Here is a 22,744-nt window from a genome sequence, read left to right on the forward strand (position 1 = left end):
GAAGAAGAAATGATGGAATGGTTGTTGCCAGGGGCTGAGGGCAGTGGAAAATGGGGAGTTGCTAAGCAACATATGTAAAATTTCATGTACGCAAGATGAAAAAAAATTCTAGAAAACTTTTTTCTACAAATAATGATATTATATTGTACACCTAAAAACCTGGTTAGGACTCATGTTAAATGTTCTTATCACAATTGAAAAAAAAAGAGGAACAAAGGGAAAGTTTCAGAAATGTAAAAAATGTTAGTAAGTATAAAAGACTATATTGAAGTTCCTTAAATATATATAACTATGATAAATGCGACAGAAAGATACAATTCTCAATGTGTTTGGGTCTGATGAGAAAGCCTCCAAATACAGGATACAAAAATTGACAGAATTAAAAGGAAAAATTAAAAATTCCACAATTCTCTTAAAATGTCCTCAAGTCCCTGGCTAACCTTAGCCGCTGCCTGCTCCCACAGTTCTCCTCCTGCCCATTCCTTCCAAAATTCTTTACTCACAGGTACTTTCTTCTCCCGTTGGCTGACTCTTCTTTCGTGCTTCCCGACCTTGGCACATACTGTTGTCTCTACTTAGAGCACTTTCAGGGCACTTGTTGGGATGAGCACTGGGTGTCATGTGTAAGAGGTGAATCACTGGGTCCTATTCCTGAAGCCAAGACTACACTGTATGATAACTAACTTGAATTAAATAAACAAACAAACAAATACAATTTTTTTTAAAAAAAAGAGAGAACACTTTCATATCCTTTTTGGGTGACTCCTACTTGCATTCCAAATGTCCCTTCCTCAGAGATGATTTCCCTGCGGCTAATATGCTTTCAGGGACCATGTGTAGTTACACTTCTCTGGCTTTCCTTCTCCCTTTCTGGTTATGTGTTGTGTGTGTACATGAACAAGAGGGAGACACCATTCATTAAAACTGGAGTAGTCAGAGCACAGAAGCCACTCCTACTGAGCACTGATTGCAGTACAGTGCCTGACATTTAGTTAGCATTCTGTAAATATTTTTTTATCAAATAAATAATGAAGGAAAGGGAATATGCTATTTATTTCTCTTTCATTTATTTATTTTACTTTTTTCTTTTTTATTTTATCTATTTATTTTTTAAATATGAAATTTATTGTCAACTTGGTTTCCATACAACACTCAGTGCTCATCCCAAAAGGTTCTCTATCTTTCTTTTAAATTTGAGGGACAAACTGAGCATGCTTTGACAAAGGAGAGCTGGGGAAAGAAGCAAGCACAGAATGAGAACAGCTCACTGACTGGAACATAGGATGATACAAAGATAGTCACAGAATTTTTTGGATAAAGTGATAGTGACAAATGAAGAAAGATTGCTGCATATGAATCAGATGGCTTAATCTCCATATATATGTGTGAGTTAGGAAGATGGGAGTGTGCAGGGGAAAGGAGCTGGAGTCACAAACAGCCTGAAGAATTTACTGTACTCTTTCAAAGAACTCACTCACTCATCATTCATTCCACACCATTAAAGAACACAGAGAAGATATACAATTTCTACTCTAGTTACATGGGGTTACTGGGCTGTCCCCATCGGATATAGCATAGACAAAAATAGGTAGAATTCTAGGCCCCTTGGGAATAGTAACTTCATTGGTTTCATGTAGTTGGAACTACAACTTCTGGGGATGCCCTTGTGTGATTTAGGATAGGAGAGGAGGGACAGAATATTAACGCACGTTCATATCATGTCATGCTTAATAAAACTGTAGCATATTTTAATCTAGCTATGACACAGTTGAAAACTTTGAGGAGAGTCTGTAGGAAGTAGGAAGGAGTCCCAACAAGGTACACTAGAGATGTTCATTATGCTCTTATTTTTATCAGTCACCTGTAAACGTATTGGCTACCTGCAATTGAAAAAATTGTTCTGCACTGTGCACTAAAAAATAAACTATAGGGGCTCCTGGGTGGCTCTGTCAGTTGAGCATCTGACTTTTGGTTTTGGCTCAGGTCATGATCTTGTGGTATTGTGAGTTCGAGCTCCATGTCAGGTTCTGTGCTGGCAGCATGGAGCTTACTGGGGAATCTCTCTCACCCTCTCTCTCTGCCTTCCCCCCACTCGTGCTGTCTCTGTATTTCTCAAACAAATAAATAAACTTTAAAAAGATTATAAAACACAAACTGTAGCTGTTTCTATGGTCTTGGGTTCATCTTGGCTTCACTGAAGTACGTATTGTTTAGTATCAACTGGCAAGACGAAGCCCAAGCTTCTTGTTAGTCTACTGGACACTCAAAAGTCTCAAGGTAAATTGAGAAAAGGGAAGAGTTTCTTCAGCAATTCCAAGGGGTTCTTGAGGCCATAATCTCTAAAATTATGCCAAGAAACAAACACGCTCCGTTTTCCCCACAACAGAATGTCGCTATTTTAATTCAATTATTGAAAAATTACACACAACCCAATGAAATATTTCTGGTATAGTAATGGTCAACCTTATCTATGCAGTAATTCTGAATCTTTGAAGAAATATTTCTGAAATCATATTTTTAAGAAAGCTACCTAAAAAGCACAGCATTTGAAATACAATGACATAAACCATTTTCACCTCCTTCAATGATAAGACCATACTAAGAACAAAAAGAGGCCATTCTTTAATTAATTAGTAGTTATTATGAATATTATATATAAACCATTAAGCTAAAGATGGAGTATAAAAATCCTACTAAATAATTTATAGGTCAGTTGAAAGGTCACATGCACATATAATGGTAATATAAAGCAAAAAAAAAAAAAAAAAGAGGCAAGTGCCCAAGGGAAGGAAGACAAAAAGCACTACAAGATTTCAAAGAAAGATGTCCCAAATATAAAGGAAATTATTGGAATAACTGACAAAATTTTACTGGGATCTGAGGATTAGATGATAGTAATATTCCAGCATTAATTTCCTAATGTTGATGGTTGCCTAATGTTTCAAGGTATGTTTATTTGTAGGTAATATGCACCAAAGTTCAGGAATAATAGGGCCTAATATTGGCAATTTATTTGCAAACAATGCAAAAAAAAAAAAAGTTTGTTGCACCACATTGGCAACTTTATTGTATCTTTGAGATTGTTTTAAAAGCTAAAACAAATTTTAAAATGATTGAGAGTAAAGTGGTATAATTCTGAAAATTATAACTTTTAATTTAAACAGTATTCTCTATTAATTCATGTTGCCTGTACACATACAGGTATTTATTCTTCTTCACTTGGCAAAATCTTGAGACCCTTGATTAAAAAGGTCCAGTTTTACTCTAATTTACAAGGCACACAACTTTGTTGCCCTCAATCTTACCAGCCTCAGAGGCAATCTTCTGCAATTTGACATTCATAGTTCTATGCCTACACTTACTTTTATTTCTAAGAAAAATTAAGCATAATAATATTGAGTGGTCTAGAAAACTCTTCTACATTCATTTGATGGTGTCAAAAGTTGATATTGTTATTATGAATTGTTAGGAACCCCATTTAGAAATGAGAGTATGGAAACTGAAGAACAAAGGCATATATCTGTGTAATTGTGGTGCTGGAACCTGAACAGAATTCCTCTGAGTTTTTTTTATCCCATCTTTTCCACCACCCAGTGCTGTCTCTGGTCTTCCTGAAGGCTCTGTTCAGCGATCACCATGAGTCAGGAAATTCTGTGCTTAGAGCACATTCCTTAGGAGAGGTGAGCAAGTGTCAACTGAGCTCTGAGTTGTGAGAACCTTGCTGTGCTTCAATTTCCTAGAAAGGGTTAGATAACAATAGTATTTCTTCCTCATAAGTCACAGGTAAGGCATTTAGAGGATTTAATGAATTAATATATGTAAGGGACTTGAAACAATGGTTGGTGCATAATAGACATTAAACTATTACTATTTCTAAAAGTTCAGGGAATTTTAGGAGCCTAAACAACTGAAAAGAAGGAATTTAAACAAATACATTTTGCATGAATAGGGAATATGTATTATATCTTAAATTAGGGGCAGTTCCTTGCTTTGTTATAGGCATATTCATTCACTAAATGTGGAGAACTTTAATACTGCTATGTATTACTCAAAAGAGCACAGATTTGGGGGGCACCTGGGTGGCTCAGTTGGTTAAGTGTCCGACTTTGGCTCAGGTCATGATCTCACGGTTCGTGGGTTCGAGCCCCATGTCGGGCTCTGTGCTGACAGCTCAGAGCCTGGAGCCTGCTTTGGATTACAGAATCTCCCTCTCTCTCCGCTCCTCCCCCACTCATGCCCTGTCTCTCTCTCTCTCTCTCTCAAAAATAAATAAACATTAAAAAATTTTTAAAAAGAGCACATATTTTTGCCTCAGCATTTATCCCTAGAAAACTGCAAACACTTATATATAAATAGGTCTCTAGTAGTCTTTCTTTAATGACCCAGAATTCTTAAACTAGAAACATTTTAAATCTTCATTTACCCTTTTCAAATTGTCAACCATACTTTTTATATCTAGCAGGTTACAGTAAATTATGACTGGGCTACTGGACCCCACTGGAAAGAACAACTAATTATTTTGCACATGGTCCTCTTAGGTTATTAAAGAAATGAATATAACACAAATGGATGTTCAATACAGATAGTTATTTCCAGTGGGTATCAATCAGTTCGAACACGAAAACTGGATCGGAAAACCATATGATAGCCCAAAAGAGGTTTTTCCATTCATTAATTCATATAAACTTTATGTAACATTTACTAAATACTTTCTATGTGCCCAGTATTTTTAACTCTAGATGCTGGGAATATTGCCATAGATAAAACAAATATTTCTCCCTCTTTGTACTTTAGTGGAAGTTAACCAGGAATTAGTATCAGTTCTATTATTAGCATGAATATCTATTATTTATAATGGATTCTTTAAGCTCCTTACCATAGATGGCTAACAAAGAAATCTAGCCTTTTACTACTTGAACTGGTATTACTGTGAACCATCCCCACCACTGCGTTTTCCTGACATACTGGAAGCCTAAACCATTGTTTGACAACAACAACAAAGAGAAAACCACAAATTTAACCAGTTCTAGCTAGTATTCCTTCAACTTTCAGGAAGTATGATAATGAGAAATTAGACACAAATTCTGGATGGCTATCTAGTTTGTTCAGAGTCAGAAATTTCTATTTCATGAAATTAATTTGCTCTGAAAGGCTAAAAACTCAAATAAAATACTACAAATCACTGCAAATTAAACTTCCCTCATAAATATAGTTATTCCCAATTTCTGTATTTTTCTGTATATATTTCTGCATTATGGATACACCAGGTTACAACATTCGTATGTCTTAATATAATATACACAACACATACATATACATACATATATATTATGTATATATGTAAGCACTTATATATACACATATGCAATGTATGTATAAGAAAAACAGTTAAATATATATGAACATCATGCACCATTAGGATCTGCTGAAGAAATTACTTTCTCTGGTATTCCCACATTTCTTCCATATGGCTCTCCTGGTTGGGAAAGAGTTGGCATCAAAGATTCAAGAGAAATGAAAACTCTGTACCTCTAAATGGATATGTTTTGGGGCGCCTGGGTGGCTCAGTCGGTTAAGCGTCCGACTTCGGCTCAGGTCATGATCTCACGGTCTGTGAGCTCGAGCCCCGCGTCGGGCTCTGTGCTGACAGCTCAGAGCCTGGAGCCTGCTTCAGATTCTGTGTCTCCCTCTCTCTCTGACCCTCCCCCGTTCATGCTCTGTCTCTGTCTCAAAAATAAATAAACATTAAAAAAATTTTTAATGGATATGTTTTACATACCCATTTCACTGGGACACTAAAATACTAAATACATGATTAATTTTTTCCAGTTTTCCATCACATAGAGACAACTACATAATCAACCAATTTTTTAAAATATTTTTTAAAAAAATTTAGAGAGGGGTGCCTGGGTGGCGCAGTCGGTTAAGCGTCCGACTTCAGCCAGGTCACGATCTCGCGGTCCGTGAGTTCGAGCCCCGCGTCAGGCTCTGGGCTGATGGCTCAGAGCCTGGAGCCTGTTTCCGATTCTGTGTCTCCCTCTCTCTCTGCCCCTCCCCCGTTCATGCTCTGTCTCTCTCTGTCCCAAAAATAAAAAAAAAAAAAAAAAAAAAAAAAATTTAGAGAGAGAGCATGTGCACAAATGGAGGAGAAGGGCAGAGAGAGAGAGAGAGAGAGAGAGAGAGAGAGAGAGTCCCAAGCAGGCTCCACACTCAGCTCAGCACCGAGCTCAATATGGTGCTTGATCCCACAACCACAAAATCATGACCTGAGCTGAAGTCAAGAGTTGGATGCTTAACCAAATAAGTCACCCAGGCACCCCATATAATCAACTATTCCAACTTCCCCTCTCAGTCTTCATTAATGACTCATTCTAACTGAGCACCTATGATCATTGTGCTGACCAGGTACCAAATCTACACTTGATCAATAGATTCTATGCAATGGACCATAAGAAATATTTTCTCTTACAAAGGTCTAAATTTTCCAGGGGAAACCACATATAAATATGTGTAAAACACAGATCAAAAACACTGTTCCCAAGGGGGGTGGTCAGGGAAGAAGTCTGCATCCTGTTCACTATGTATATCTTTCAGAGCCAGGAATTCTTTGACTTGGGGCTGAGAAGTCAAGGGCCAACTAAAACTAAGGTCATGCCCCTAAAGAGAACAGAGGCTTAAATACCAGGCACATCATAGGCAAGAGAAGGAACAAAATGAATAAAAAGAGCCCAAAGATACCACGTATAAAATAGGGCCACACTGAGACTTTCTCCTAAATATATACAGTTCTAGAACTATATATTTCTATAGTAGTATATTTATAATACATACATATAGCTCCTCAGAAGCACTGTAAAGGCCCTGATAAGAAAAGCACTTTCTTACTATGTGAATCAGTGTTATTTAATGTCATGCCCCAGCTAAAGCCATTTCATGTTTCACCACCTAGACTGCACTTCCCAAAGGCACAGACTGTATCACGCTATAGCCCTACTTCTCTGATTCCTTACTGTTTTTTCCTGCCAACATAAGAAAAAGTGCTCCTGGAAGAAAGCTTGAATGTTCCGCCACTTGGTGAATCAAACCACGCAGTTAGGAGAAACAGACTCAAATGAATTATACCCCAGCTATACCACATTAGCTATGGGATTTTGAACAAGTCATTTGACCAGCTATACCTAAATTTCCTTATATGTAAAGTGGGGATAATAATAATACCTACCCAGAGTTTTCATGTGAAGATTAACTAAATTAGTGCGGAGCAATGCTCAGCTCAAATTAACCTCTATGTAAGTACTGACTATTATATTTCAAAAGAGGGAATGTGAATGGCCTCACACGCAACATGCTTTGAACCACAATCCATGAAATTATGAGGCCATACATTTGTCCAGTAAGTTTCCTAGAAAGTATTTTAGCAAACTGATACTTTGGTAAATTCAGTGCACCCAGATAAAATTTTCTTAAAGGACATTAAAGCAATGAGTCTAGATGTGCGTATTGGCAAGTATTGTGTATGTATTATATACTCACACATAAAATTCCTTCTATTTACTCACATTCTCATAGAGAGCTTGAAGGGTCTCCAGATCAACCACAGAATTGTCCAAGTTCACAACAGCTGTGGGGGGGGGGGGGAGACAAAAGAACATAAATTGCCATAAGCCAGCTGTGAAAAGATATCTGATCATCTTGGACAACACTGACCACCTCCAGAACAGTGGTCTAACTTCAATGCACCCACTTACCCACTACTAAGACTGTGCCCAAGGAATTTCAATGGGTGCAGGGGTAAAGTGTTAAGGCTTTCATTTGTCTTTCAAATACAAAATCCCATGAATATGACACGCATTCTGTCTCTCAAGGCCCAACTGCATGAATTTGAAAACTTTGCTTAATACTAGAAAAACAGGCAAATCACACCTGTTACTGCCACATCCTATTTTGTGAGATAAATGCTCATATCTGCCAATTTACCTAGACTTATGACAAAAGTTAAATCGAATCACTGAACTGAAGGACTTAATATAAAAATGATGGAAGCATTTCTCATTATAATTCTTTAAATTGTTGGGGCGCCTGGGTGGCGCAGTCGGTTAAGCGTCCGACTTCAGCCAGGTCACGATCTCGCGGTCCGGGAGTTCGAGCCCCGCGTCGGGCTCTGGGCTGATGGCTCAGAGCCTGGAGCCTGTTTCCGATTCTGTGTCTCCCTCTCTCTCTGCCCCTCCCCCGTTCATGCTCTGTCTCTCTCTGTCCCAAAAATAAATAAACGTTGAAAAAAAAAAATTTAAAAAAAAATAAAAATAAAATAAAAAAAAATAAATAAAAAAAAAATAATAATTCTTTAAATTGTTATAATAAAAGGATAATTCTTTGATTATGGTATTGATGTTAGCACAAATGCACCCTTAAAAATCAATTCTTAATGTGCAAACTACCCATGTTTATACAAGGAAGAAGGGGAATTGATAATAGGAAACTGGGAATATGTTCCTAAATGCCTTTCTTTTGGTCTGAGAAGCATGCTGGATTATGGAGTCGGTATGTTTTATAATTCAGGTTGGGCAAATTCAGATTAACCAAAAGCATTCTGTATCACCTACATATATATATTAGCCACAAATGATGTGAATTTCCCCTGATCAGATCTATGCCAAGTAGCCAATGAAGCTCCTATAGGGTTAAAGGTTTCTGGGAGAAAAATCACAAAGTGGATAATCACAAATTGGTTAGATTTATTTTGATAATTGAGGCATTTTACAGTGTCTTTTCTCTCAAAGCCTAAAGTATATGAGACATTTTCTAGTGGATTCTGGCAAAATCCCAAGAAAGAATTTAAAAAGACAAGTGGGAAATTGAAGCATATGATGGATGAGAAATCTAACCAAGACAATTTAGCATTTCTATTTGGAGCTGGGAACAGAGCCCAGATTTGCCAACAGAGATCATAGTAAGTAGAATATGATACTTCCATCCTAATAATATTCCACTATCTCCATTTCCAAAAAGTTATGTCTCAAATATCTATCGAAGAATTTGATTAAAATTCTCAGACAAATCTTTTCACTCCTTAGACCACATAAGACAAACATATCACAATCTGTTTAATGACTCAAAGTAGTAAAAACATAGCCAGCTAACTTTGACTCTATTTCAGAAATTAATTAAAAGAGATTAACAAATGATTTTTACTGGAGGTAATATGGCTATAATGTAACAAAATACATAAAATCCAAATAAAGATAGCAAATTCACGTATGGAATTACCCCCCTTTGGATTTGTGCAGTCTAGCCCTTAAAGAAAGTCTTACAGTGGACCCAAAGGTCTCTGACTTTGGAATTCATTAGATAATAATCCAGTATTTCAACATTCCTCTGGTGATACAGCAAAAGATTGATAGGAAAACAATGAAAGACATGCTGTTGGTCAACTTAGTATAAGATTTCATTCTCAGAATAATGTAAAGACACAATAAAATCATTGATACTCAAGTCAAAATTCATAAAAGATACAATTGTCCTCTGAGTTTACCCTGGTTTTAAAACATGTTATTCCTATACGTGTTCCCCACATGAAATTTTGCTTAGATATATACACTGAAGTTTCTCATCTGTTTACCTCACGCAATGTCAGGTACTGAAGAATAATCTTAATAAATACCATGTGGACCTAACCATAAGTATATGGTCCTAAGCAAGTCCTCAAAAGTTCCTAACCCATGAAACTTCACTTTTTAGTCATCCTCAAGGAAATTTCCATGGAAGAAAACACTGTTACTATTTTTCCACACAATTTTCACTTAGTTGGCTTTACACTTGAGAGACGCTAACACAATCTGATGGGAATTGCAGTTTTGAGGGAACAACATAGTCATGCTTGTGTGGTTGGATATTAGAGATTCGATACAGGCAGATGAATGGATTCTGACTGGCGTTCTAGAAGGGAAATAAAGGCAAAAGATGTAATTTGGGAAAGGTTAAGGTTACTTGAGGTGCTATATTTACTCAATCTAAAAAGCAAATTTTAACATTTCAGAAATCAAGAATCAGACTAAAATCATATTAATTTGGGAAAGGTTAAGGTTACTTGAGGTGCTATATTTACTCAATCTAAAAAGCAAATTTTAACATTTCAGAAATCAAGAATCAGACTAAAATCATATCTTTCTAAGTATTTAGTGCTGTCATCTACTGCTAGAGCGAAATCTTAAAATCTGTGATTAGGCACATTGTGTATTTTCAACTGATAAAATTCTAAAAACAAGGAAATGAAACAAAGCATTTACTCATGTAGCCCATAAATGTAGTGTCCTTATCATTCAGGGACCATAATACCTTATTACACTGGTTAACAGTTACTTCGGTAACAATGATTTGAAATTGGAGCTATTTGGACGTGCTTGATTACTCGGCCTCGAAAGGCTGCAGAAAACTGGTTTTGTGCAGAGAACACTGCAATCAGATTTCTAGGTATGGACATGCTAAGGAATTTTGAAATAGAAATAGAAAAGGTAGAAATAGAAATGGAAATGGAAATAAATAGAAATGGAATTAGAAATACAGGTTTTAAGGTGGCAAAACATTCAAGAAAAAGCGCCTCGCAAATCCCCTGACTCCATGTGCAAAATTTCAGCCTTCTTTGAGAGGAAAACACCTTTTTTGAGATTATGTCTAGGTGATAGTTCCTCTACTCCCCCAAAAGGGAAAGCTATTTTTATGGGATGGTTTATGGATGTGGAAGGAACACGGAACATAGAACTTAACTGGGTTTCAATTTAAATTTTTCTTCCCTGCTACATTATTTCAAGTAAGTTACTTGACAAGTTTTAGTTTCTTTATGGAGGACAGGGATAAGGGTAAAAGAAAATAATAGAAAATATTAGCAAGATTTGGGGTCTCATGGGGACCAAAGGCAGGAACAAGTAAAAGAATCTGGCATGTTGCTGGTTAACGTTATTTCCCTCTTCAAGTTCTCACAAAAGTTCAACTCTTCTGGCTTTAATAAGCTTTATTATCTAACCCAAAGGTAAACAACTTTCTTTTTTTCCTACTTGAGTTTTGTGCCCTCATGTGCCAAAAATAAAAATTCCACCTGCATCTATTAAGGGTTCCACTCTCATATGAATGATGAATTATTACAACTACATGACAGCCTGGCTTACAGCTATTGGGTATCGTTCATCATGCTCTGTCTTTTTTACTTGACATTTAAATTATTAGGCATGAGACTAAGATTTCACAACATAAATAAACCCCAAATTTGGAAGGATATTCAGTGATAAATCTTTAATTCAGATTACTTTATTCTCTAATATTCCATTAGGTGCTAATGTGATTACACTTAAGATTAGAAGCCAAATATTTCACACTCATTCCCTACTCTTTGCTGTAAGACTTCCAGAAGCAGCCATCATTGTCTGGGACTCATCACCTTTCCCACCCAGCCATTCCCCTGTAGGTCTACCAAGCAGTTTTAATTGCTTTCCCACAAAATACATATAGATAAATGTTACTTTGAATTTGGCCAAGAAGCATCTGTTTTGTTTCTATGTAGAAAGATACAAGGGCTAAGACGGTGTTGAGAGGACATTCTGGCCTTTTTTGCATATTAAAAGATTATTAACTTATTTGTAAAACACGCTGACTTTCCAGGATTAGAACAGATGGAGGTTTTTAACACTCTCTTTAAAAAACCTATAAATGACCATGTGTTAATAATCACTCCAGACCAAAATGGATAGCATTTTAATTTTTAAGCCTGAACTTTTATAAAATGTCCAAGATATGATAATGAAGTAGAAGAACTTGGTACTCTTTCTGGCTTTTCTATCAACAGGCTGTGTATCATTGATCAAAATACTAAGCTTCTCTGAGATTTTATCAAGTGGGATAATAACTTGTGTCTGTAGAATATATTTATTATGTGGAGAATATAAGCAATTTTATAGTAAGAAGGCTAATCCAAGAAGCCATGGAATAACTTATATAATTAATTTTAAAATGTATTATCTGTCAACACATTGGTTAGAAACTGGAGATTGAGCTGGGAATGTGTTAGATTAAAATTAGGTTCAGGATTAAACTTTTGCTTTCAATAATCAGAAGCTGAGACCATAGCTCTTTCCTTAATGAACTCCACTGGTATACACTCACTGAGTGAGTATACACTGAGATCCAATGCACTTCGCATTAAAACATGCTGTTACAAAACAAAGAGTGAAATAGCCTATTTTAGATCTCAGTCGATTTAACGTAAGGTATTAAAAATGTATCAAAAGGGGCACCTGGGTGGCTCAGTTGGTTAAGCACCTGACTCTTGATTTTGGCGCAGGTTTTGATCTCACAGTTCATGAGTTCAAGCCCTACATCGGGCTCTAAGCTGACATTGTGGAGACTGCTTTATATTTTCTCTCTCCCCCTCCTTCTTTGTCCCTCCTCCTCTCCCTCTCTCTCAAAATAAATACATAAACATTAAAAATGTATCAAAATAAACTATGCTAACAAAAAATCTATTTCCTTTTGTTTCTAAGATACTGCATTACATAAAAAAAATTCTAGACCTATCATGGGAAATGGCTGTATGCTGGGCTCATGACATTGTACACACATACACACAAACAGGTGATAGTGATAGGCCCATATCACATTCCCTAGACACTGCTATTAACACATATTTGCCTTCTTCAACACCAGAAATGTGGTACATGTTGCTTATTCTAACTTACTACGATGCTAAATCACTCGGACTACAGTGAAATAAAACATGTATGTCTGAATTTTTGCATAATAACAAGAACCCAGTCTCTGTGCTTCTAACCAAAAAAAAAAAAAAAGTACACAAAAGGGAAAGGACTATATTTTAAGAGTTTCTGTTAAAAGAAACTCATGTAAAACAAAAGTTCACAAAACATTAATTATTAGCCAAATTTGTAAATGTGTCATATATTTTGAGCAGCCAGATAAAGTAGTTCACTTCTTGGTGAAATTCTGTACGATGCAATTACTCCTACTGAACGCAATATTTTTTTTTTTAATTTTTTTTTTTAATTTTTTTTTCAACGTTTATTTATTTTTGGGACAGAGAGAGACAGAGCATGAACGGGGGAGGGGCAGAGAGAGAGGGAGACACAGAATCGGAAGCAGGCTCCAGGCTCTGAGCCATCAGCCCAGAGCCCGACGCGGGACTCGAACTCATGGACCGTGAGATCGTGACCTGGCTGAAGGCGGACGCTTAACCGACTGCGCCACCCAGGCGCCCCAAGAACGCAATATTTTAAGCCATGGAACACTGTTAGTACCTGCTTTACTCCAGTCTGTATTTTAAGCTGGGCTCTCCCCAATGGGATAGGACTAGAGCAGCCTCAGGACTGCTTTTGGTGGCCCCTTCCCTCCACCAGCCCTGAACTCCAGTCACTGTGGTTTCCTGCCTTAATCCCTCCCTCTCACATGACCTGCTACACTGGGGGTGGAAGCCCCCAAAAGTAGAAAACCTCATGGTGTTTATTATCAAGAGGCTTTATTAGTCATCCATTTCTGCACAGCAAATTACACTAAAGCTTAGTCGGGGCTTAAAACGTATTATCGTATTATCAACAAACATATTATCTGTGCCTCAGAAATTCAGGTACAGTTTTAGCTGGGTACCTTTGCCTCAAGATTTCTCCTAAGACTTCAGTCATGGTGTTGGCTGGGGCTGAGATCTTCTATGAAGACTCTGTAGGGGGATCCATTCCCAAGATCATGTGGTCGTTTGCAGGAGTCAGTTCCTCAGACTGAGGGCTTCAGCTCCTCACTGGTTATTGGCTGAAACTGTGGCTGTGGGCCTCAGTTTCTGGCCAGATGTCTCTCTCTATAGGTAAACTCGCAATAAGACAACAGGGTGAAGGAAGTTCACTTCCTTCAGAGTGATCTAGAGGGGGCGCGCAAGATAAGGCCACCTTCTCTTTGCAACCCAATCTTAGAAGTAACATCCTGCCATCTCCGTTACATTCCATTCATTATGAGTCTCTAGGTCCAGCCCCCACACAAGGGATGGAGATTATACAAGTGCATGAATACCAGGAGATGGAGGTCTTTGGAGGCCATCTGATAGGCTGCCCACCATAGCAGGTTGGTAACTCCAGTTCTTTTTCCCTTGGATTTCAGATGTCAGCTTACGGTTCTCTATTATTCTCTACCATGTATTAATTATATCGGTGTTTTTGTTTTTCTATTAGGCTTTCTGAGAACACACAGGACATGCGGAGCCATCATGATTCACCAGAAAAAAGAAATGCACTAGAAGAAAGCTGACTTCTCATACAGGCATAATCTATCAAATCAGCTAAGCCTCCTAGTCTCATTGATAATAAGTTTATATGAGGCATGATATACAGACATACAGAAACATGAGATAATGTTGACAGGCATTTCCCTGTACCATAGATGATCACGCCTAATTTATTGTGAACTTCACAAAATATAGAAGAACCTAGTACATACGAGGCTTGGGAAAAAATCTTCTTTGAATGTCAAAAGGTTGAAATAGGTTGAGGTTAGTAATTCCTGAAACTTAACTGTACCTTTAACTTGACCGGACAAACTGAATATTCCTTGAGCTCACCCTGATTGCCCTTTTGTAAACAAATAACTTCACTCTAGATGACTTCATACTGCAAAAAGATAAAATAATATGGGATGTCATATCATTATTTGACAAGTGTCAGTGGAAGGCAGTGGAATACACCACTTATTACTATCTGTGTAACATAGGGTATCTCAATTTGCTTCGAATTGGCAAAATAGACCTAATGAAAGCACCCACCCTATAGGATTCTTGCAGGAGATTATTCAAATAAATCACTCAGAGGCAGTGACATGCCTGTAGCAAACACTCAGAAAATGTTGGTTGTGTTTATTGTTATTATGGACCCTCTAACGTTCCTACAAGAAAACTATTTTACTAACATCTCTCCAAATCAGTATTTTGATTGAGAGATTTTAGAGAAAGTAGGTTGAAAATATTCTCAGCAAAAGGAAAAAAATCATAGTTCCACTTGTACAGATAGTAATACGGGAGACTAAACACGTCTCACCCACAGGGAAACCATCAACACTGATTTTGGTTAAGGTATATGGGAAGGGAGCAGAGTCAGCAGAAAGCTTAAACACACAATAAGTGCAAATCAGCCTGTATTTACAGTTCATGCCCTCTTCTCACTGACATAGTAAGAAAGAGTATAAGGGCTTAGAGAAACCATCTTTTTACCCCATTTGGAATTGAGAAGCCACAGGAAAAGCTAAGATGAAGTTAGCCTTGCAAATTGCTGAGAAGCAAAGCAAAGACCTCTGTTCAAGTAGAAACTCATCTTAAATAAGAGATCAGAAGCATCTCTCATTTAAAATGGTTCCAAGCTGTCATCATGTCCTAGCCACTGGGGAGCAAAATTTTCTGAGATCTCTTTAAGGAATTGCAAGTAACTAGTCATTACACTTTAATATCAGGAAAAAGGACACATGTGAAGATAATTTCTACCTCTCTGTACATTTCAGTGAAATAAAAAATTTCACCTTTGGGGGGAAGTAGAGACCAAACAGGGGAGGGAAACACACACACACACACACACACACACACACACACACACACACAGAAGACTCCTCCATATCTTCCTAAGGTATTCCAATACCCACTGTCCTCACATTCTTCTCTACCCTAGCTTCTTAATCCCACCCCCTCAAGCTTTTGCTCTGATTATTGAGTCGTCAGCAATTTCAATCCTGTGAAATCCAAATGCACATTCCTCAATCTCAGCAGCATTTGACACAGTGAATAATTCCTTTCTCCAGATACACATGCCTAATCTGGCTTCCAGAATGCCGCTCTCTTCTTCCTCCTGCTCATAGTGCTCCCCACTCTTCATTCTCCTTAGCTGGCTCCTTCTCTCTCCAACCTTTTATTATTGAAGGATCCTAGGGCTTGACCCTTTTACCTCTTCCTAACCATCTACCTTCCTATTCTTGGTGATCTTTTATAGTCTCACGGTGGATTTGAAACATTTTCCTCTCTAGCCTCAAACCTCCTTCTTGAACCTTCCCCTTATAGAAACAACAGTCTACTCAGCATGCTCACCTGGAACTCTAAAGGTAGACCTACTGTGCCCACACTCTCCCCTCTCTCAAATGATGGAGACCCATCTGCTGGTTGGGCTATCCTTAACTCCTTTTGCTCACATTCCACACCCAGTACATCATAAATCCTCATGGTTCTACATTCCAAATGCATGCAGATATGATTTCATTTCATCATTGTCATTGCTACCACCCTGTTCCCAGACACTCCCAACTACTGCCTGGATTACTGCCACACCCTCCAAACTGGAAACATAAAGTGGTTCTCCAAACATAAAAACATGGTAACATCATAGAAACATTCAATAGAAGGTATGGGAAATAAATGAGAGAGTATTTCCCAAAAGTATATCAAAAAGAGGAGAAAACATTAAGAACATTAGACCAATTCAGGATGGCCAGCATCCCAATAATAGGAGTTTTAGAGAAAATAATCAGTTTTGACCAGCTCCCAAGACTAGACCCCACATACTCCCTTCTGACCATATTCTGCCAAATATACAGCACCTGGCTCATATGCTAACACAGCCAGAAGTCCTGCCCTGGGTGATCCCTGTGTTCACAAAATGCATTCATGAGATCGCCTGCTCCACCAAAAGCATTTTTAACTTCAGGGACTCTGAAACTAGAAGACATACCATAACTTGGAAACTTTTTCAGCTTATTTTCTCTTTTAAGTCTTTACCTAATAATAGAAACATTTCCCTTTTCTTACCTAACTAAATTTAAGGTCTTCAGGTAACTATTTTGAGGAATACTTCTATAGGGGGGTGAAGAAGTACAAGAGTGATTAACACAAACTGAGTACAGTTGGTAAAGGGAAAGATATTTTTAAAAAGAGTATCTGAATCCTGGTAGAATTAAGCAGGAATAATAGCTGAATTCCAAACCCTTTGCTGTCTTAGGAATGAAAATGAAAGACACGGGGCCTAAATGAGGAAAAAACGTCATTCATCATGTTGGTTTATAACTTAGTCCTCCTCGCCCCCTGCTTCAAAGTTTGGCTCATTTTATACTATTCTAGGCAGTAATGTCAGCCATTTAGTTAGAGTATAACAAAGACGTCTGAAATATGAATATATTCTTGACAATCCGCCATTTGATAATATGGCAAAAGTGCTAAATACATTTGCACTCATTAAAAACTTTTCAACCGTAAAAAGAATATCTGAGTAAATAATGACTTAAACAAAGTTGAGATAGGTTGGCATTGACTCAGAAAGTTTTTAAAAAGCTTACAGACAAGAAAAAGTTTTTTATGGTCTTTAAATACCTATTCCTTATGTGGAAAAACAGCTGCCATAACTCCATCTATCACTTTCACATTCCAGGCAAAATGGGGGAAAAAGGTAAGCAGCAAGAAAGCATGTGCGATGCCTATTAAGTGTGAATCCTTAGCAAATTTCTACTTCTGTCTCACTGGCCAGAATTGTTTCCAATGGTTACCTAGAACAGAGGGGAAGTTGAAAAGTGTGGACAGTGTGGATAAACCACTATCTCTAACAAAATAGCAATTTCAAGCTGCAGCCTAAGTAATCTCTGAAACACTCCCTAAGTACCATGGCTCATAACGACATCTCTGACCTCTTGATTGAGCCCTTTAACATAAATACAAATCACCTGATATATTTCAGATACTCCTTTTGTACAGAATTATGTGCTCTGTCCCTCCAAGGAGATTTTAAATAGCCTGATAGGATCTTGCCTTAAATACATCATACACTCATGCCAGAGTGTTCCACAAACAGTAGAAAACTAAAAAAGCATATAACGTGAAAAACAAAATCATTACGGAACCTTCAGAAAGAAGCCATACTAGCTGACCTTAAGAAAGAGACACTATCAACCACATATCTGTGTTATTGGTCCCATCAATCCATGAAGGCAGCAACACCTGAGAAAGCAAAAGCCAAATACTGGCAGAGGCAGTGGGATCTGTTGCAAACAATCTAAGCAAATCCATCTGCATGACAATGAAGGAAGAAACTGAGACATAAAAAGGAAAAGAAAGATATTTGAAGAGGAAGCAGCTTCCTCTCCCTCCTTCGTATCTACAGTCTGTGGTAGATGCAAATGGTCAGTTTTTACTCATTCAGTAATTTCTAATACTGCTCTATTTGTCCTGCCAGGAAGATATAAAAAGGAAAACAAAAGGGAAAAAAAAAAACAGTTTGGCAGCAATGCCTAGAATTATTAACCTCACATTTTTATTTGAAATTCAGTAAAGCATAGAAACCTTTGGTAAATTATCACTGTGCAATCTGACGACAATGGAGCAAGAATCCTTTATAAGGAAATACTGATGCGGTAACTCCCAACTAAAAATCCTCACATCTGGGGAGTTACTTAAAACACTGTTAAAATGTATTACTTAGCAAAAAATTCCTAATGATGCAGTGAAGCAATTTTAAAGATTTTTTTTTTTTTGGTTTTGCTTGGCTTAGTTAAAATCAAACATAACCAAATTTTTTTTAAAAAACTAACATTTTTTCATAGAGTAAGATATTTGGCACCATATTCACCTAAACTTCACACTTGATAAGAATATGAAATGATAATGTAACATTTCCATTGTTCACACATCCAACCATCATACATGTTTGAGCACGTGGGCTTGTCCCACACATACATTCCCACACTGTGGGGAACTTGTCAGAAGACATGTTGCCACAAATTTTTAACATACACATGAAACACACAAATTCTTTTTTTTTTTTTAATTTTTTTTTTAATTTTTTTTTAACGTTTATTTATTTTTGGGACAGAGAGAGACAGCATGAACGGGGGAGGGGCAGAGAGACAGGGAGACACAGAATCAGAAGCAGGCTCCAGGCTCTGAGCCATCAGCCCAGAGCCCGACGCAGGGCTCGAACTCACGGACCGCGAGATCGTGACCTGAGCCGAAGTCGGACGCTCAACCGACTGAGCCACCCAGGCGCCCCGAAACACACAAATTCTTGAATAATATTTCAAGGAATTCTGGATTATCTAAGGACCATAATAAATTTAACAACAAATACATCAATAGCATTCTTTTAAAGATTCCAAATTAAAACAGTGACACTCCATTCCTTTTCCATTTGTAAGACTTCTAAATTTTGCTATGGCCCCTTCCATTCAAATCCCTGGTTAATATATTAACATATTTATTGAGAAGTTCTAATTTACCCAAATAATTACTCGTGATTTTTTCTAAAATTTCTTGAAACCTTAAACCTCAGTGCTTTGGATTCACACAAACCTGGATTAAAAACATGGATATGTGGGGGCGCCTGGGTGGCTCAGTTGGTTAAGTGTCTGACTCTCACAGTTCATGAGTTCGAGCCCCGTGTCAGCCTCTGTGCTGACCGCTCAAAGCCTGGAGCCTGCTTCGGATTTTGTGTCTCCCTGTCTCTCTGCCCCTCTCCCACGTGCACTTTGTCTCTCTCTCTCTCTCTCTCTCTCTCTCTCGAAAATAAACATAAGGGGCGCCTGGGTGGCGCAGTCAGTTAAGCGTCCGACTTCGGCTCAGGTCACGATCTCGCGGTCCGGGAGTTCGAGCCCCGCGTCGGGCTCTGGGCTGATGGCTCAGAGCCTGGAGCCTGTTTCCGATTCTGTGTCTCCCTCTCTCTCTGCCCCTCCCCCGTTCATGCTCTGTCTCTCTCTGTCCCAAAAATAAATAAACGTTGAAAAAAAAAATTAAAAAAAAAAAAAGAAAATAAACATAAAAAAAATTAAAAAAAAAAAAAAAACATGGATCTGTGACTAGGTAGTGTGTGTCCCTTGGGAGATCCTTGATAAGTTGAGTCTCAGTTTATTCACATGTGAAATGGGTATATAATGATGTTAACACCTCCCTCAAATGGTTATTGTCAAGATAAGAGGTAGAACACAGTCCTTGCCATAGTGGGCACCCAAAAATGGAAGACTCTTAGCTCTCTCTAAATGTCTGAATATCATATATACCTTTATACATACAATTGCTCTTATACAACAATATAAATTAGAAAATGAAGATATGTATTTTATATTATTGTTTGGACCTTAAAAATAAAAGAAAGGCATCACATCAGAACCTCAATTGTACATCCAGTTGGGCTAACTCTCAGATGTGCGAGAGGCTGAGTGCAAGTATGTGAAGATGTACTTAAAGACCAGTGGGGACAGGGGTTATTTCCAAACCAGCAGGCAGTGTATAAAATACTCTATGGTCAAGAAATGCACAGAAGTTAATACTATCTGTGAGGTAGTTTTAAAAATGACATTGAGTGACATCATGACATGTTTACTGCTTGTCACTTATAAACAAATTGCCAATTAAACAGTGTGACATTGAAAGGGAACCATTTAACTATAAATAAAAATATATTCACTTCACAAACATACTTTCAGATATCAGCAACTGATTAAATAATTATAAAATATTTGTATTTATCTGCAAAGTAAATAGCATCTTCCTGAAAACATCATTTATTCATTTATGGAATAAATATCCATAGTGTTCTAACTCCAGGACAGGTAGCCTTCTCAGCCCTGGGGACCTGGTGGTGGTAAACCTCAGACACACTTCCTGCCCTTGTAGGGTGTGCATTAGCAATTAAATTGATATGTACCTTAGAAGGGAAGAAAATTGCATTTTTATAATATCCTATTAATTTAGAATACATAGCCATTTATACTACCTTCTCTTTTCAGGCAGTTTAACCTGGTAGGGATTTGTTGTAAGGTACAGACAATAAAATGCCAGAATTCTACAGATTTTTGTACTTAGGCTACATAAAGAAAGGCTTTCCTGCTGGAAAAAAAAAAAAAAAAAAACAAAAAACAAATCTGATACCCAATCCACCACTGGTACCTCTCAAGCATACTTGCTTATACAAAGTTAATGACATGAGTTACTGATTAAGTCAGTAGGCTTCATACACCTATGGGCCTTGTTTATAAGAGCCACACAAGTTAAATTGTTAGAGAGCAAATGCATTTTGTTTGACTCAGTATGTCGCCTTCTTGTCTAGGCAGGGGGAAAAACGGATACCAACACTGTAATCCTTTTGGAATAAAATCTTTAAATGCAAACATGATTGCCATTGTAGACTGTTTAATCTAGTGATATTGTATTTCATTTCTGTTTTTGAAGAGGTTTGTTGATTTGACCATACTGGGTACAACTCAAGGCGTATCTCAACTGTTTAGATAAGATTTATTTGACTTTGGCAGGTGACAAAATCTAGGGTGTGGAATAAAAAAGAAAGAAAGAAAGAAAGACTAGCATATTCCCAGATAGTGTTTATTTTAAGCACAGTGTATAGATGAGCATACATAGTTTCAAACAACGCACTGTACTTTGTGTAAAAGATCCACTGTCTGTTGAATGTTTTCCGTAAACCAGCACTGCAAAATGTCCTTTATTGGGCATAACGGACTTCACCTTCTTGCTTAGGTAAACATTTATGCTCTTGTAAAATAGAGCTTAGTGAGTCTCCCTGGAAATAGGACCCTAACTCTGTCCACATTTTGCCACTGTTTCCTAACACATACTGTAAAGGGGGAGCACTGTTAAGTTTTATTTTGAATGCATGCATATACATTGCTCCAAAAGTACACAATCTATCAGAAACTTAAAATGCCTTGCGCCAAAATAACTTTCACACAGATAACAGTCATACTTTTTTCAGGGTAATTCTTCACAAACATGTCTGATTTCAAAAGGAACCCCGAAGAGAAAGCCTGAACTTACAAACATAAAGATTATAATTGTGGTTTAAAAATCATTTTTAAAGAAATTTACTTAAACATGCACTTACATAGCTTCCTCAGTAAATATTAACATTTATATATTGGCAGGCATGTTGAGGAAGGAAAAGAAACCAAGAAGTTTAGCCACTGAAAATTAAAGATCTATCAAAAAATAAAGAAAACTTAGTTGTGAACATATACGACTGAGAATATGAGAGCTTGCATACCAAGACATGACATGTTACGGTAATTCCTTTCATTGTACCACAGAGATGACTTTGACTAACAACTTGTCTCATGACTATTTTGCCAAAAAACTTGAGAAAAAAACATCTAAAGAATACACATGATACTTAAGTTCCCTTAAGAATCATTTTGTGGTTTACTTAGTTCAACACGCAGTTAATACGTGCAAAAATGTAATGTACTAGTTTATGTGTGTGTTCAGTCATTTCTGCCATTTGTTCAGTTAATGAAAGTTTTTCTTTCTTCTCTCTTGATGTGTGTGTGTGTGTGTGTGTGTGTGTGTGTGTGTGTGTGTGTGTATTAGTGTAATCTTTCATTGCTGGGAATGAGAGATCAGTTAAATATGGGGAGGAGTTCCAAATATTCTGATTACTCTGATGTGCTTTTAATGAATAAAAGTTGCTTCTCAGTAAAACAGAAACTTTTCAAATGGAACTACCTCCGTTCTAATTCATCCCCTTAGACTTTTGAGCCTTAATTAAACTTTAGTAGTTGTCTGGTGAATGGAAAGGCCACTGTTGGAGGAATTTTCCTCCTTCTATCTGCTATTCTGTCATCATACTGCCCACTCCCTAGGGTTCAGAAATGACCACCAGATGCTCAGCATCCTGCCTTGACAAAGGGGACTATTTGTCCCCCCTTCTTCTTCATTATTTTATTTTTTCAGTTTTCATGT

General features: G+C 37.4%; 1 protein-coding gene across 1 annotated transcript in view; it reads right to left on the bottom strand.

Moving 5' to 3' along the window:
* FMN2 (formin 2) overlaps positions 1 to 22,744 on the bottom strand; it is a 391,745-nt gene that overhangs the window by 163,821 nt on the left and 205,180 nt on the right. The window contains exon 8 of the mRNA XM_030303011.1: positions 7,560 to 7,621. Coding sequence (XP_030158871.1) covers positions 7,560 to 7,621 — 62 coding nt within the window. The remainder of the gene's footprint in view (positions 1 to 7,559; positions 7,622 to 22,744) is intronic.

The sequence above is a fragment of the Lynx canadensis genome, chromosome F1 (assembly GCF_007474595.2).
Source record: "Lynx canadensis isolate LIC74 chromosome F1, mLynCan4.pri.v2, whole genome shotgun sequence".
NCBI classification, from domain to species: Eukaryota; Metazoa; Chordata; class Mammalia; order Carnivora; family Felidae; genus Lynx; species Lynx canadensis.